Source organism: Canis lupus, chromosome 2 (genome assembly GCF_011100685.1).
Source record: "Canis lupus familiaris isolate Mischka breed German Shepherd chromosome 2, alternate assembly UU_Cfam_GSD_1.0, whole genome shotgun sequence".
Classification (NCBI taxonomy): Eukaryota; Metazoa; Chordata; class Mammalia; order Carnivora; family Canidae; genus Canis; species Canis lupus.
The window spans coordinates 29,079,851-29,097,067 of NC_049223.1; the positions used below are offsets into that span (position 1 = coordinate 29,079,851).

Sequence of the window (17,217 nt, forward strand, 5' to 3'; positions counted from 1 at the left end):
ACTCACGTCAGGCAGCCCTCCAACCTCACCTGTGGGTAAGGATGCCCGTCTGGCCCCGAGCACCAGTGCAGCCCTCCCTCCACACCCCTCAATCATAATTCTGGCCGAAATCTCTGGGAGCCGGGACCACACTGTGATTCTGCACACCCACTTACATACAACCTGCCACACAACAGTGCTCGATGACAGTTCAGTGAGTTAATGACTTCTCCAACAAATACATGGCTTCCTCTCTGGTTGGCACAACTTGATTTCCAGAAAACACGTTAATGAACCCTTGCTCACTATCCCTCCCCCAAATCCCTCTTTTGAAGGCCAGGGAAAATTGTGACCAACCCAAATTCAAATTCCTTTCACTTGCTCTTTTATTCTGAGTCACCCATTAAGCATTAATTAAGGCTAGACCAGGAATACTGGCCGAGTGGATGAAATAGCCCCATCCCTCTGCCTTCGACGTCTCCCACCTCTGCCTTCAGGTCCCATTCTGTGAACGCTCCTCAATATGCAAACATTCACTTGGCATTCGCCCTTTTAGAGCACCCCTAGCCCAATCCGACAGCACGCTTGCTTTACTCACCGGCCCGCACTCTAAGCTCCACCAGGCTGATGGAGGAGGCTAAGGGGAGGCTGTGACAACGGGAGCTACGAGGCCTGCTCCTGGACGCCGCTTGGTGGCCTCAGAGACTAGATGTGGTGAGCTCTTTGGGCAATGCCGTGCCAACTCCCCCACCTGCCATCTGCATCCCTGAAGTGCTGCATGGCAAAAACGTAAAAATACCAGATCCATGTACATCTAGACGATGGGAGTTTTGTCATTGGTTTCTGTAAGAACAGCTTTATTACAACATCCACCCAGCATCCCCAGGCAGCGAACCAGGTAGCAATTTCCCATCTCTCCCGAGGCCCCTCGCCCCACCCCCTCGGTGGCCAGACAACTCCACTTTTCTCTCAAGGGTTTCTGATCCTCAGTTCTACCTTTGGGAAACACAAGAAGTCTGGCTCTTGTCACTTTGTACTTGTCTTTTCCTGTGTTATGAAGCTTCCCTGTTTAAACCGTGCACCCCGTGTAATGACGAAGGCACACACTAGGTCTCATCGCGTGTGATTCCCCACGGCACAAAACTCTCTGTGTTTGATCTGTCAGCTACCACCCAGACATGAAGTCTCATACTCTGCTTGGTGTTTCGTGTGAGCGGGGGCACAGGTGTTGAAAAGAGTAAGCAGGAAAAAGAGAAAGTTCAAAAACAGCAGGGCTGAGGCCAGGTGTCACACAGTGGTATGCCAGTGCTACAATGCCTGTTTAATTGAAACCTTGTAATAAAAGTTTAAATACATAAAATGTTTTGTTTTGTTTTTTATCAAAAGAACATCCCCCGCGTCCCCAGCCTGATGCGCATAGAGGAGGGGCAGTGCAAACTGGCTACCTACAGGGAATAGAGAAATGGCAGGTCCAACGCTCGTTGGCTTCGTATTCCTCAAAAAAAATGCTCTGTGAGTGAATTCAGAGTCTCAGGTGAGTGAGGACCCCACCCCACACTGGCTTTCTTCAAGTAACTGGAGTCCACACAAGGCATTCTGTACCGTGGAGAAAGCTCCTCTTGGCTTTCAGAAGACAAGGAAGAGCAGGGCTTCATGTCTGGGCAGCACTACGTTCTCGACGGTGCGTTCCATGGAGTGCACTTGCTCAGGGGAAGCTGTCAAGAAGGCCAAGGGCCCGATGCGCTGCTCCGCGCAGGAGTGGCACAGGTAACCACCCTTGTTCTCCTTCCTGTTGCTCTGCAGTGAGGGGGAAGGAAGAGGAGTTAGGGGGGTGATCGGGCAACAGGGATTTTCCACAAAGGGACCAGGTGCCATTATCCTGATGTCTTCAGAGCCGGGACAACCTGAGGTAACCCATCCCACAGCACGGCCATCTAGGGTAGACGCACCTCTATCAAACTCCCTTGGGGCAGAAACCAGCTTTTGTCATGGCACGGGGTGAAGAGGCCAGGAAAGCTAAACAGGGCGCCCCAGGGGAACAGTGGTCCTGTAAGTGTGGGACCACATCCCCCTCTCCCAGCCTGACTCCTGACTATACCGCCTGTGACGCAGAGGCTGACCTGACGTCTCCTGTGCCTTGCCTGTGAAAGGCTCCTAACGAGGATTATATACACGTTTCTCTGTTATCTCAGCCCCGGTAAGCACACGGCTCACATGTAAGAAGAAGCAAACGACTGAATCAAATTCTACGGAAAGCAAAACCTGCCGAGCCCACATACATAAGTGATGGGGAGCTTCTTCATGGTGAGCACAGTGTCCACGGGGATGGCGTTGTTGCACTGCCCCACGCAGCAGCGAACCACTCCGGTTTTCAAGACATTACTTGTCAGCTCTGCTTGCAAGAAGTACTCCTGATGACAAAAGAGAGAGAGGATAAAAGCAGTGTCTCTGCCACACTCCGCTTGGAAACTCCGATAGCGCTGGCGCGGGAAACGCTCTTCGGACTCAGCAGAGTCCACCCAGGAGAAAAGCACTGACTGCCCTCAGTTTTTCTGCTTTTTCCCTGCCTGTAAGGTGGTCTCCAAGACTGAACACTTAAAGCACTTCAGCTGGATTCTTGATAAAATGGCCAGTTTAAAAATAAAAGGTTTAATGGGCAAACATGTAAAAAAAATAAAAAATAAAAAATAAACAACTATCGGCTGTAATCTTATTTCAGAACTGTCTCTGGATTTTTATCTCATGCTGACCTATCTGGAATCATTAAAAATTATTTGTACAATGACCTTCCAAGCCAGGTGGGCTGAAACGGGGAACCTTAAAAGATCTGCCCGTATTGACCTAGTGTGTTGCCTCTTCCCAGGCTGTGGCTGTAGGAGTGAGCAAATACTTGGCCTCCTCAAGCTTCAGCCTCCTCATCTGTAAAATGCAGATAACGCAGTGCCTGCCTCATTTGACTGATGTGAAGGAGATATACTCCCCCATGCTAAGTGCTCAGGGCCTGGCACCCAGAGCAAATGTGAATGACCTCCCAGACTGGAAAAGCCACAGGGACAGGGACAGGGACAGGGACAGGAACAGGGACCAGTGTCTCATCTGCTGCACCCTGGCAGAGTTTTGTGGCTGACAGCAGAACCACAAAATCTGCTAACCAAGTAACTATGATTTTCAATTTTCTGGACTACAACGGGCTATTGATCTACTTTTGGCAAAACCTATATCCAGTATTTTGATTGATTTGGCTTTCTCTCGTGCAGGATCTGTCTGCCTGCTACAGAAAAGAACAGGAAATATATAAACACTCCTGTTCCCACCAGTAACTGAGGGACAACTAAACCAGGAAATCCTTTCAAAGCAGAATGACAGGTTTTGCTGAAATTCCCTTTGCCTGTCATCTCTATTCCACTCTCAGGGGTAGCCAGTGTCATGAATTTGGCATGCACCCTTTTTGATCAATCCTTAAAGGCTTTAGGCTTACATACATGTCCTAGAATGTTAGCTTATCATCTTGCAGGTATCTATTTACATAAATGATCTACTTTGAGTTTGCTTCCCATCTAGCTCATCTAAGTGCTAGACGGGGCTCAATCATCCCACTCTTTCCACATTTGATTCAGCCATTCAGCTTCCAAATTACTGCCCACAACGCAGCAACGGACATGCTTCTATATGCCTTCCCACCCACCCATGCAAGAGTTTCTCTTTTTACAAACTTTCTGAGCAGGATCCACACCAAGAAATCTACTTAGCATCACAATTCTAAACACACATATGTACATATTTAAAAGAGCCAACAGTTTCATGAAAGAGTATTTAACCTGGAGTATAGTCTTTGTCTTTCGGATTTTTATTTCAATCTCGCCTTTTTAAAAAGCTTATCATAACTCACTAAATTAACTTCATAAATCATGAACAGATTGCAACCGACACTTTAAAAAGCACGGCTCCAAAGTAGCGGTTCTCAAACACTTTGGACTTGGGACCCCTTGACACTACTAAACAGTATGGTTTCCAAAGAAGGTTCATGTAGGAGAGTTTCATCTATTAATATTTACCACCTAACAAAATTTAGGCTAAGAAATTTTAAAATGCTTATTCTTCTTAAGAATCACAATTACAGGGGATCCCTGGGTGGCGCAGCGGTTTAGCGCCTGCCTTTGACCCAGGGCGCGATCCTGGAGACCCGGGATCGAATCCCACATCGGGCTCCCGGTGCATGGAGCCTGCTTCTCCCTCTGCCTATGTCTCTGCCTCTCTCTCTCTTTCTCTCTGTGTGACTATCATAAATAAATAAAAAAAATAAAAAAAAAATCACAATTACAAAAAAAAAGAATCACAATTATACCTATCATGTTAACATATTTTTATGAAAAACAACTGCATTTTCAGGGGAAAAAAAAAACTTCGAAGAGTAGCATAGTTTTTACATTTTTGCAAATCTCCTTTTGTGTATGGCCTAAAGGAAGACAACTGTCCTGTCATCTCTGCTTCTGTGTTCAGCCTGTAGTGACAACATATGCCATGTGGCCTCTGAAAAACACTGCACCTGAGTGAGAGGGCGGAGGGCTTCCTAGTATCCTACAAACAGCACAACATATGTATGAAACTGGCAGCTGAAAGGTCGAAAGGACTCATAATCATGGCTGCCAATTTTTTATCCAAGCCTTTTCCATTTGCCCTTAAATTTCTCTGACTCTCCTCCTTTTGAGGCTTGCCCCCAACAACGCCTTTCCTTGCTGCATACTTGATGTCTCTGTCTTTGCTGTGCATTGGGCAGACGAGCTTGGGTTCGGCTTCAGATCTGGGGAGCCGGCCAGGAGCTCTTCGCTGATGGCTCGTTGCTGGCCAGTGGCACAGTCTGGTGACTAATCCAAGCAGCTGCCTGGGCTCTCTGTTCTAAGGTCTGTCCCTGGGGCTTCATCCTGACAGAGTGCGGCCAATATTTGGTGTTTAACTCTTGTGGCAAGGAAATAGTTTTTGGGTTCCATTTGGGTAGACATCTCTTGGGGAGTTCTTCCTACCTGATGGCACACCAACTTGTTTCTTCCTCCCATTTGGTTTGCTCTTAGGTTTCCTCCTCCTGTTCCAGTGCCTCTTAGCCTCCTTTTCTTAAGCAAAGGCTGGAGAAGCTGTCTGGTTCAGCCTGTGAAGCCCTGACTTTGGGGAAGAACCAGTGCGTACGGAGTCACTCAGGACTTTGGTGTGCTTGTTGCCTTAGCTTTTGGTATCTTTGAATAAAACCAGCCATGTTCTACTTGAAAAATGGGAAATGATACTTTGCCCCACATGCAAAGTCTACCCTCTGGTCTGCATTCTCGAAAACTGGGCATCCATTTTTTGTGACACTGGTTGGCTACAAGAGTCATTAGACTCTGGAGAAAAATGACCAACAAATCCATAAATCATATAATACCATCTTACAATTGTTTTGTAAAAGGGAGGGATTTGGAGATTGGGCCTCTAAGATTTTGACGACATCTTGTTCGTGTATTTCTGTGTTCGTGCATGTTGTAAATGTGAGCTATTTTCTCTACCTCCGGATGGTATTTTTTTATGAAGATTTTATTTATTTATTTATTTGAGAGAGAGAGAGAGAGAGAGAGAGAGAGAGAGAGAGAGAGAACGTGCATGTGAGAGAGCAGGATCCCAGGGGGAAGGGCAGAGGCAGAGGGAGCTGGACACACAGACTCCCCTGCTGAGTGTAGAGCCCAACACAGTGCTCGATCCTGAAACCCTGAGATCATGACCTGAGCCAAAGTCAGAGGCTTCACCAAATGAGCCACCCAGGCACCCCTCTACCTCTAGATGGTTTGCTAAAATTAATTTGTAAAACATATCTAGTTTGTTTAAAGGCAAACGCTTGGAAAAAATTGGGCATTCAACTTAGAAAGACTAACTTAGACTTAGTTAGAAAGACTTAGTTAGAAAGACTAAGTTAGACTAAGTTAGTTTCTTAGGAGAAACTAACCCAAATGTTGTTTGGAAAATACTTGGAATTAAAGTTAATTTAAGGTTGTTGGTTTACTGGAAATAAAGGAAACAATTCTGTTAAGCTTTAGAAAGTCTGTAAGAAGGGAAATCTTTGGAAAAGAATTTTGTGTATTGTCAGGACTAAGACCATGGAGACTCACTATGTAAAGTCTATTAGAGCGTGATCGACACCTGGGGGGGATAATAGGTTGGGGAGAGGGGGCAGAGGGGAGGAGAGGGAGCACAAGATCAGATAGCAGTGGAGCAGTGATTCGGCATCAACAGAAACCTTAGTGATTCTCTGAGGTACAATCCAAAAGTTGGATTACCTTTCAGGACATCCTACTCTGGGGCAGATAGTCATGGGATGTGACCACCTGGGTAGAGGGCATCCCTGGTGGCAGCTGAGGGCTGTGGGCCGAATTCCCCACAGCTGAGAGTCCTCACTCCTGCTAAAGATTTGGAACTAATGGGAAAACTTCATTCCAACAGATTTTTGCTTGAAATGTCACTGGTCCCGTTTGATCTTCCAGATTTAAGGCTGTGACTTCCAGCAATTCAGTAAAATATTTCTTTGGAAACAAATATGACATTTATCTTTTTCTCCCAGCCAGATGCCTCCAGGATTCAGAAACTCCCAGTGACTATTCTTATTTTCATAGCAATGTAATTATTTCTGTAAGTTCAGTAAGAATCTGGTCTCTATGACAGAACACAACTGGAAACACTGGTTATGTTACCAAGGCTTTGACAGGCATGTCACAGTTAAGGGACGCAGGCAAAGGCTCAGACGTGACCAGACAGCTCTGAGGAACTAAGGATGACTTCATGGAGCCAATGAAACCCCCTGGAAAAATTGGCGTGGACCTTGTCACAGGGTGCCCAGCAGCCTTGCTATGGGAATAAAGGGTACCTCCTGGCAGGTGCAGGAACCTCAAGGTATTTGGGGACTTCAAAGACAGGAATTCACCCAAATCTGTAGATATTGCAGACAAAGTGTGGTGGCAAGTATTTGGCTTGTCTTCTTCACCTTGAGACGCTGTTAAAAGCTCAATCTGATACTCCTATGGAAAGTTCCAGCACAGCATATTTTTAAAAACAGTAACAACAAGCCAATCACTATTCTGGCCATGCTTAGGTGAACAATTAGGCCAACTGTGTTAAAACTGGACTTAATTTTACAAACAGAATCATCTTCATTTGGCTATCTTTGAAAATGAGGGTGATTTTACAGAAACTGTTACAATTACACACCTCCATGGGTGTTAGATTCTAGTTGAGAATTAAGGGTCGTTGAAGGTTTGCCTGCCTGTTAAACTGGACTAAGCCTTGCTGGCTGCACTGTGTCAACTAAGAGCAGCCCTTAGAGGTGAGGTGGCTTTGGTTAAGCCCCTATGATGTGTTACCTGGAAGGTTCTTTCTACACTTTCCATGACTTAGGAATTCCTGACAAGGCTCACATTAGGGGGTTGGACACAGGTACATTCACTATGTCTGCATCAGGCAGGTTGACATGCCCCACAGATGTGCCCTTGTGTGGCCTGAATCCCAGACAGGTGGTGGAGGCATCGAGAAGACCAGCTCCAACCTCATCAGCACCATATGAGGTACTGCCGACCACGGTTCTTCAGGGAATGAAGCTGGGAAGGCTCACAAGCAGATTACTGAATCCACAGGTTCCCTATACCCCGTCAAGCAAGGACAATCTCCCAAAGAACCCTGCTCGCAACCGAGAGCCTCCAGTGGACCTGAAACTACTACTTAGGAGAGCTTGTCTGAAGAAAGCAGTTGATCAATACAACAAGCTACCCGGTTACAACGACTCCCCTGAGGCCCTAGACAAAACAAGATCAAATGCCCTATGAAAACTAGTAACCAAGGTATAAAAATCTCACTAATGCAGGATGTTGGGTTTCAACCTGGAACTAAAGCGTTTTTCTAAAAGAGAGCAGGCTTCCATTCCTCAAACCCTGATCTCTGCCTCCTTTGAGCAGAAAGTAGGTGCTGGGGTCATCCTTCCAAGTCCCTCAGGAACGAGGAAAGACCAAAGACAGTGGGGACTGAACCTCAGAACAAAGGGTTAGCAGGGCGGTGCCCAGGCCTTTGTTGTGTGCCTTCGGATTTTCTGAGTCCTTGCCTTCTCTCCGGCTTCCAGGAGGCAGCTGGAGGCTTACTCGGCCCTCCTCCCCCCTCCCCTCCTGTGGCTGCCTCTTGAAGAAACCCATTCCTTGCTGCATACTCATGTCTCAATGACGGCGTCTGGAGACATCAACGAACGTGGGTTCAGGGACATGCATAGTATCTGCGTGAGGAGCTAGGCTCTGTCAAGTGCCCGGAAGGCCCTCGACCACACTTTAGAACCAGGGTTGGCTCCAGCGAAAACTCCTGAGCAGTGGCGGTGCACATTTTCCCACCAGTACCAGGATGGTGCCCGCCTTCCATATGATTTTTGCCAATAGCTGAAAAGGTCAAATGTTTTCATTTTTACCAACGTGATTATTTTAGTTTGTGTTTCCTGGGCTATGACAGAGGGGTTTTTTTGTTTTGGTTTGGTTTTTTATTCTATGCACTGGCCACAAGGGCTCCTTTTTTCTGTGAACTTCTCATTTGTATCTTTTACCTACACAACTACTAAGTGGCCTATGTGTTACAAATCTATAGTTCTTTATGACCTTTGCCAGTCCTACTCTCTGCAGTTACATAAGCTCCAGGAGGGCAGAGATGGGTTTTGCTTGCTGCCAAACTCTGAGAAAACTTGGCAAAACACACATCTCAAAGGATGTTTCCTAAAGATTAATTAAATGTTGCCTATTACTTTTTCGCCCTGAAGTTTTACATTTTGATATAACTGTTATAGAACTTACAGGACTTCCCATTCTTATGTCAAGGTTATGAAGAAAACCTTCCTTATCCTAAGGTATTTTTCTGACTTTTTTTTTTTTTAGATTTTATTTATTCATTCATGAGAGACACAAAGAGAAACAGAGAAGCAGAGACACAGGCAGAGGGAGAAGCAGGCTCCATGCAGGAAGCCCAACATGGGACTTGATCACGGGCCTCCAGGATCACGCCCTGGGCTGAAGGGGGCGCTAAACCGCTGAGCCACGGGGGCTGCCCCTTTTTCTGACATTTCTAAAACTGTTTTCTTACATTAGGTCTTTAATCCAGTTGGAATCTATGATGAGGGTATAAAGAATTTAACTTGACTTTTTTCCATATGGAAAGCCAACTACTCCAGCACATTCTTTCCCTACCATGTGTAACTCCTAGCTATGACAAGTGAAGTTCCCACATATCCTTGTAACTTTCTGGGAACTCCCATTGACCCGTCTCTTCTGCTTTCATTAGCATGTCTTTACACTCAGACTATCCACCCACAAGTTCCCACACTACATTCTTCCCCTGACTGGCTATTCCTGGGCTATCCGTCCATGTGAATTTTACAATCAGTTTATCAAATTCCACCAGGCTACAAATCCTGTTGGGCACGGACCATGCTCTTTAGGGAGAACTTCCACTTCCCATACATAAATAAGATCTTTACGACACAGAGGAATCCCACTAGGCAAATGAATCGTCTCACGGTCTATTTCTAAAAGCTAAAAAAAGAAAATGAACCTTTAAAACCCCAAACATAATGGGAAAAATCAGTCTTCCTATACGGACAATTAGTTTGAAGACAATCTGTCATTGCTGCGCTGACAGACATGGTGCTACGGTGGGACAGAGATAACTTCCCATCTGGCCCAAGGCGTGATTATAGCACGTGTAAAAGCGGTAGACTCTCCAACTCCCCAAATCTTGCTGGTGGATCTAAAGCTGACTAATGGCATCCCTCCCACACAGTAAAGTCCATGAGATCGTGAAGCATACCAGTTTTGTTACCTATACTCCCCAGCATGAACTTCAGTGCTTGGCACATAACTGGGTCTCTATAAATCTACTTTGTCAACTGAGTGAATGGGTGAATCGATCAAGCCCCTCTCCACTCTTTAGTGACATCCTGGTATCGACTACTTCCATAGGTACAAAGACCGTAGCTGCTGGGAAACGCCATCATCCAGGGAACTGCCAAGGGGCTTATGGCACTTGGTAAGGTCCAGGCAGAAGGAGCAGTGCCAGTTGCTGCAAACACTATCCCAAGGAAGAAAAGCAATGCTTACCCCAAAGCTTCATTAGAAGCCGTAGCCTTCAGGAACCCAAAGCCACATGATAACACTACTTCCTTAAATGCTTCCAGGCTGCTTTGGTTTGAAACACACTGGTTCTTTATATGCAGTTAGGTCCTTGGCTTATGAAGTGCCATATGTATAATCCTCACCAACGCTCTGTCATCGTCCCCATGGCAGAGAGGAGGGCACGATAGCTGAGAAATTAGTCACTTATGTAAAAGATCACAGAGGTAGATCACAGCAGATGTGGGACTCAAACCCAAGTCTAAGTCCAGGATCTGTGCCCTCCCAGCACCAAGCAACATGAGTCGCTCTGTCCTACAATCTGTAAATACAAAGCTACATGGCAAGGAGGCACACAACAACAGAACTTCTGTCAGGTAAAAACCACACCTCAAACACTGCTGAATGAATGGGTGCCTGCCATGACTCCATGCTCCTCCTCAGATGGCAGTTCTCCCCTCGATACCTCCCCCTCCTGGAGCTGAACGTCTCAAAGACAAGTAACTGCCTCAGAGGACCCCTGCATCCTCCCAAACCACCACAGCAGGTACCCCATCAGGCCACCAAGAGCCATCTCTAACCCCTCCTCTGGGGTGTAAGTCCTGCCATTGTGCCAGTTTTACAGATTAGGACACAGAAGCACAGAGTGCCAGGTGACTTGCCCAGAGTGTCAGGCCGAGAGAGCAGAGCTGTGAGCCGAGGCAGTCTGACCCAGGGCCTGTGGAATCAGGACCCCCAGCCTGAGGCCAGGAGGGATGCTGCTTTCATCCAGAGCACAGACATTTCCTGAGCACCACCTATGTGCCAAGCACTGTTTTGAGGACGTGCCTGTGCAACGTGCATTACGAATCTCAGATTCTGTGAGTCAGAACTCTGTCAGTTGAGTGTCTGCCACTGGCTCAGGTCACAATCCTGGGGTGCAGGGATAGAGCCCTGAGTCAGGCTCCCAGCTCAGCGGGAGTCTGCTTCTCCCTCTTCTCCTCCCCCTGCTTGTGCGTACTCTCTCAAATAAATAAATAAAATCTTTAAAAGGGAAAAAAAAAAGAATCTCAGATTCTGGAAGGCTGAGAAGCTGTCTCTGAGCAACCAGCAGGACTTCATGACACTTAATACAAAACTGTAATGATTCCCTTCACTTCCTCAAAACTTAAAGAAACAAAGGAACAAAAAGGCTGGGAATGAGCTACATTTTCTACGGGGGTCAGAGGAAAAAGAGGCTGCCTGGCCAAATCTTGGTTACGAGACCAAAATGGTTTCTCACTCTAGGTAGCAGGAACCAATGGCTCCTTCTGCTCCAAAGCCTCAGCATGCAGGACTCCACCGTTCATGTGCTTTCACATTCTCTAAATTATTACCCTACTCCCATCCACAGAGCCTTCAAAATCCCCACAGCCTCCCCGCTGAGCAGAGGGTGGACTTAGCCACTTCCAAAGAGGATGTCTCCAAACAGAGTCGCAAGCTGTGATAAAAAGCAGAAGTATTCCCTCTCACGCAAGGACTTTCAGACCCAAACATCTGGGCACATGGATGGGCCACGTTTCTGGGGCTTCCTCAGAGCACTTCTGTGAACAGCAGATGTTTTCCAACTCAGACTCAGTAAAGGGGGAAGTATTTCTTTAGATTCCATGTCCTTTTCTTTATGAGGAAAAATTCACGTTCCCCATAAAATATACATAATAACCAACTGATGAGTATTTAACTAGCTTTATTTTTTTTTAAGATTTTATTTATTCATGAGAGACACAGAGAGAGAGGCAGAGACACAGGCAGAGACAGAAGCAGGCTCCATGCAGGGAGCCCAATGTGGGACTCCATCCCGGATCCCCAGGATCACGCCCCGAGCCAAAGGCAGACGCTTAATGGCTGAGCCACCCAGGCGTCCCTCAACTAGCTTTAAAAAGCCTTTCCGACTCCTCTATGTACCTGGTGGGAGGCTGAGGTGTCAAAATCTCTGTCAACAATTTGGCAGTATCTAGAAAAATCACATATCCATTTATCCTTTACCTAGAAATTGAGATTCTAGAATGTGTTCCCCAGGACACACCTGCAAACCAGAAAATGACTTGTGCCTTGTGACGCCTTGTGGCGTTATCAATGAAGGCAAAGGACTTGCAAAGAACCCAGCAGCCATCGTGTGGGGCCGCGCCAACCACGACATGCTGACCCAGTGAGTACTCCTCAGCAGTCTCAAGGGATGAGAAGAGCTGTGTGAACAGCAACGAGTGATCTCCACACACATCTCTCAATGACAATAAAAAGTGATTCCTGCCCTGAGGTTCTGGTGGCACTGCTTGGACTCCACAGCTCCCAGGGTTCTCATCCCCTCGAGAGAGCGTGAGATTCGGCGCTTCTGCTATACGAAACCTTCTCTGTTCTCGAGATGGCAGAGAAAGGAGTATTCACGGTAACTTTTACACTTAAGTTCTAGGTTTTGGCTTAACTGGTTCACGGAAAGATGGACTAGACAACCCCCGTGAGCTCAAGTGTCTGCTGAAGTTTCCAACTGGGTTGAAATGACTAACTGGCTTCTCCTCCCACCTCTGAAAGGCAGGAAGGAGCTGGAAATAGTGGTGGGGCAGGCTGGTTTGTAGGGGATAAAGAGCAAGTGCCCACACTTTCCCCACATCTCAGCCTGCATATTCATTCTCCCCTCCCCCAGGGACATTCCCAGGAAGAAGTCTGGTGGTGGCAGCAGCAGCAGTTGTGGGTTCAAAGCAGCAGTTGTGGGTTCAAAGTTGTGGGGACTAGGGAAGGGGCGAGGAGGAGGGCAGACCCAGAAAACATTCCTGCTGCTGTTGCCCCAAGAGTGGTGAGCACAAACTGAGCAAGGGAGAAATTAAGAAACCCGTGAACAGGGGCGCCTGGGTGGCTCAGTGGCTGCGCATCTGCCTTCAGCTCAGGGTGTGATCCCAGGATCAAGTCCCACATTGGGCTCCCCACAAGGAGGCTGCTTCTCCCTCTGCCTGGGTTTCTCCCTCTCTCTCTCTCTCTCTCTCTCTCTCTCTGTGTCCCTCATGAATGAATAAATAAAATCTTAAATAAACAAAATCTTAAAAAAAAAAAGAAAAGAAACACATGAACACAGTTGATATTCTAAAAAGAACACTTCAAGCTGAATCAGGAAAGAATTGAGAAAAGAACCTACATGTTTGATTTCAACTCTTCCTGCACTGAGAGCCCCTGTCCTCTTGAGCAAAAGAAGCCCCTTCTCTTTCAACCCCAGAGCCTGAACCAAAGGCCTCTGCAGGCCTTTGGTTGACCCCTTTCAACAAGTTTGATCCCTTACTGAAACCCAGTAAAATCTGGATGTTGCTAAATTAACTTGTGTAACTGGTTCCTCTTACCCCAGCTAAAGTCAAAATGTTCTCCAAAGATTTGGTCATGATGAGACGCTTCTTGGCACGGGTTACTGCAACATACAGTAAATTCCATTCATCCTCAGAAAACGACTCTAAAGAAAGTGAAGGGAAGAAAGGTATCAGCTCAAAAGCCTCCAAAAATAAACAAAAACCTCACAGACTGGTGGCACAAAATGCTGAGTTTTAATATGTGCAGCTACTGGGAAATCCCGGGAGCCTGATCACTGGTCATGCAATATCCATCATGCCTGGTGCATGTTTTCATTCATCCTCCCAGGTCTCTTCATGACAGTTGTGTGGGACTGATGGGGAAACTGAGGCTCACAGGGCCCAAATCACTTGGACACATGGGCCAAGGCTGAGCAAGAGCCCAGGGGCTGAACTCAAGGTTGCTAATCTCCAAGGTCCACATTCTTCCCTATTCCTGACACTGTCTTTCTCTCCAACCCAGTCCAACCTGGAAATGTCGGGCTATCATACAACAAGCAGAGAAGAAACACACATCACAAGGCTCTGCTGCCCCTGAAGCCTCTCCCCTGACAGTCACCACACCCAGTACAACAGTGAGAACGCAGCATCGAGCGGCTATCTGTGAATACACTGAAAGCCATTCAACTGTGTGCTTTATTTTTTTTTAGGATTTTATTTATTTGAGAGAGAGGCAGAGACTGGGACAGAGAGAGCATAAGGGAGGTGAAGGGCAGAGAGAGAAGCAGACTCCTCGCTGAGCAGGAAGCCTGATGTGGGACTCAATCCCAGGACCCCGGGATCACGACCGGAGCCAAAGACACTCAACCGACTGAGCCACCCAGGTGCCCGACTGTGCGCTTTAAATGGGCAGACTGTACGGTATGGGAATTAGACCTCAATAAAGCTGTTATAAACAAAAAATTATATAAACAGGCACTGGCCAGTAAGAAAAAAAAAAGGTAGCAGCATATTAGATAAACTTTTCTTCACCCAATATGGAGCCACCGTTGCCTAGGGCCCCTCCCTCCCCCAACTCTGCTCTAAGTTATCTTCAGCACCACGTCCTTCTGTAATGTTAGGAATGTATTCCACCAGAGACCAGGAGTTTTTAGCATTTCTATTTTCAGGCTGCCAATGTATGCTATGCCCCAAATTCTGAGTGCACGGTTAATAGAATGTTTGTTTATAGAAAAACTTCACATGTTTTAATCCTAAGATTTAAAACCAAAATAATCGCACACTCAGAGCATAACAACTCGCCTTGAGTATAAATTTATATAAAAGCAGACAAATGATACAAAGTGCTTATTTTTTTTTTATGATTTCCTGGCCCCTTTAGTAAAAATGAGATTTAATTTTAAAAAACAACACTTGGGGGGGTGCCTAGGGGGCGCAGTTGCTTAAATATCTTGATTTCAGCTCAGGTCATGATCTTGGGGTCCTGGGATCGAGTCCTGTATTGGGCTCCCTGCTCAGCGGGGAGCCTGCTTCTCCCTCACCCTCTCCCCCTCCAGCCCCTGCTCTCTCTTGCTATGTCATTCTCTCTCTAAAATAAAATCTTTAAAAAACAAAACCAACAACACTTTGGTGAGCAGGTAAATTGTATGTTTTTAAAGCTTCTATGAGGCTGGGTACCCAATAACTGATGGTGAAAAGCCCAAATCTGAGAGTTAATGCCAGGGGGAACAGGACCACCATAAGCACAACCCTGCCCTACTGGCAGCCCTCGATTTTCAAAAACACACAGTAGGACAATAAAAAACTTAGAACCAGGAGGTGGGTGTTTTTCCTTTGAAGAGGATCCTGCCAAGAGGCCACACCACCCAACAAAAAGCAAGGCAACCCAAGGAAGCACCCCCAGCAGGCGGCTCACACAGAGGCTCCTTACCAACTCGGAAGTGGGGCAGCTGTGCGAGGTTGTGCCTGGCACAAGGCACCTTCACAAAATCATCCAGAACATGCACAGTGTCAAATTCCAAGCCTTTGGCTTTATGCACGGTGCCCAAAATGTACTCTGGAATAAAAAGAGAGCACAGTTAGATGGGGGCTTGGCAGGGGAAGGGACCAGAGAGGAAAAGAAAAGCGGGCTCTTCCCGCTAGGCTCCTAAAACTAAGGATGCGGCCACAACATTTCCTCACCTGCATGTTGCTCTGGGGGAAGGGGGGCAAGGGGAAAACAGGAAAGAACAATCAGGAAAGAAAGAAAAAGAGAGAGAGGGAGAGAGAAATAAAAAGATGGCAAAAGTGGGAAGTTCACGGTGGGCGCGTTAGTACCCGAATCCCACCTTGGAGCTCGCAGGAACATGCCCACCCCCTGCATCTGCGGGCAAAGGGACAGAAGAGCCCCGGGGGGCCTCTAGCAGAGTCAGAGTCATACATGGGGGCAGAGCTGAGACTGGAAGGCCCCCTTCTGCGGCCTTGGAGCCAGGACGGAAAGGAAGGGCCCCTGGGGAGGAACAGCAGCTCTGCTCCCCTTCCTCCCAGGCTCCCCGGGATGCAGCAAAGCCCCACCGGGCCACCTCAAGTACTCCCGCAGGAAGAAGACCATCTGACCCTCCTCCCGCTGGGAAGTGAAGAACCCACTGTTGTCCACACCTGCAAAGTCCAGGTCTTCTATGTGGCACTTCTCTATCCTCTCCACCAGCTCTGGAATCCTGATGTTATACTTTTCAACGACTGCAATCTTGGCTTCCAGCTCCTTATCCTCGGCTGCCGTCACGTATCTCTTGAAGCCACTAAAGCCTTCCCTGTGTACCCATCTTCTAATAAACCTGTCTTTGATAACGAGGTTCTCTGAGGAGGACACACGTTCGGGTTAACACGACAGGGCTCGGTGAGCTACCACAGCCACAGCTCCCCATTCCTAGCCAACAGCACCCTTGAAAACCATCCTGAAGCTTGGAGATCCGGGTTCTAGTACCGACTCCTTCACTAACCTACTGTGTGACCCTGGGCAAGTCCAAAAGGACCTATGCCTTAGCCTCTCTGTCTCCACACTGAGGCTTGAGGGCCCAACCCTTGACATCTTCACCCACTTCACAGGGATGTGAACCAGCGCAGCGTGGAAAGGAAATGCACTGCAAGATGTTAGCAACAGCCACATGGGGCCCATGCAGAGGTGTCAGTGGGGCAGCTACAGGGGCAGACAGCCTCCGGGACCAACAATAGGAGGAAGTTCAGACTCCTGAGACAAGGGTCTAGAAGGAGCTCTCGGTACCTCTGCAGACAGGAGACCTCAGCCTCCCACTCCAGGTGGCAAGAGAGCCACACTAGCTCCACCTCTTCTCCAGGAGGCGACTCCGAACCAGCCCACCCGCTCCTGGCCCTCATCACTGGCATGCTGCCGACTGCCACCGCGGCCACGAGGGTACTCACGTTTCTTCCGTTCTTCCTCTGGCTGAAGAAGGATCCAAATATCAATGATTCTGTCCAATCCAAATGATTTAATCCCCTGAAAAAGTGTTTTGGTGGCATTTTTGTTTTTTTGTTATTTTCCGTTTTGTTTCGTTATTGTTGTTTTAACAAAACAGGTGAAAGCAAATGTAGAGATGGGATTTTGAAATGAGATGTTTTCTTGCAAATGGATCTCAGATCACACCCAGAGCAATCAGAAAGGAAGGAGGAAATGTCATCAAGCACAAGGGCACTGAGGTTACCACGCAGCCTGAGCACTTGGGATTATCAAGTGCGAAGTGACCTCAAACTCTTCCTCTGTTTAAAAAAAAAAATAGGGTGACAGGGAAGACCCAGCTGTAGGTTGCTCT

At 47.3% G+C, this 17,217-nt stretch overlaps 1 protein-coding gene across 3 annotated transcripts in view; it reads right to left on the reverse strand.

Moving 5' to 3' along the window:
- Nucleotides 1-815: 815 nt before the first annotated feature.
- The window catches only part of FBH1 (F-box DNA helicase 1), a 47,614-nt gene continuing 31,212 nt past the window's right edge, over nucleotides 816-17,217 (reverse strand). For all 3 annotated transcript variants that reach the window (XM_038530192.1, XM_038530191.1, XM_038530193.1), the window contains 6 exons: nucleotides 16,829-16,904; nucleotides 16,049-16,246; nucleotides 15,342-15,467; nucleotides 13,469-13,575; nucleotides 2,259-2,390; nucleotides 816-1,776 (listed from right to left, as the gene is read on the reverse strand). In XM_038530192.1, coding sequence (XP_038386120.1) covers nucleotides 1,606-1,776; nucleotides 2,259-2,390; nucleotides 13,469-13,575; nucleotides 15,342-15,467; nucleotides 16,049-16,246; nucleotides 16,829-16,904 — 810 coding nt within the window. In that variant the 3' untranslated portion in view covers nucleotides 816-1,605. The remainder of the gene's footprint in view (nucleotides 1,777-2,258; nucleotides 2,391-13,468; nucleotides 13,576-15,341; nucleotides 15,468-16,048; nucleotides 16,247-16,828; nucleotides 16,905-17,217) is intronic.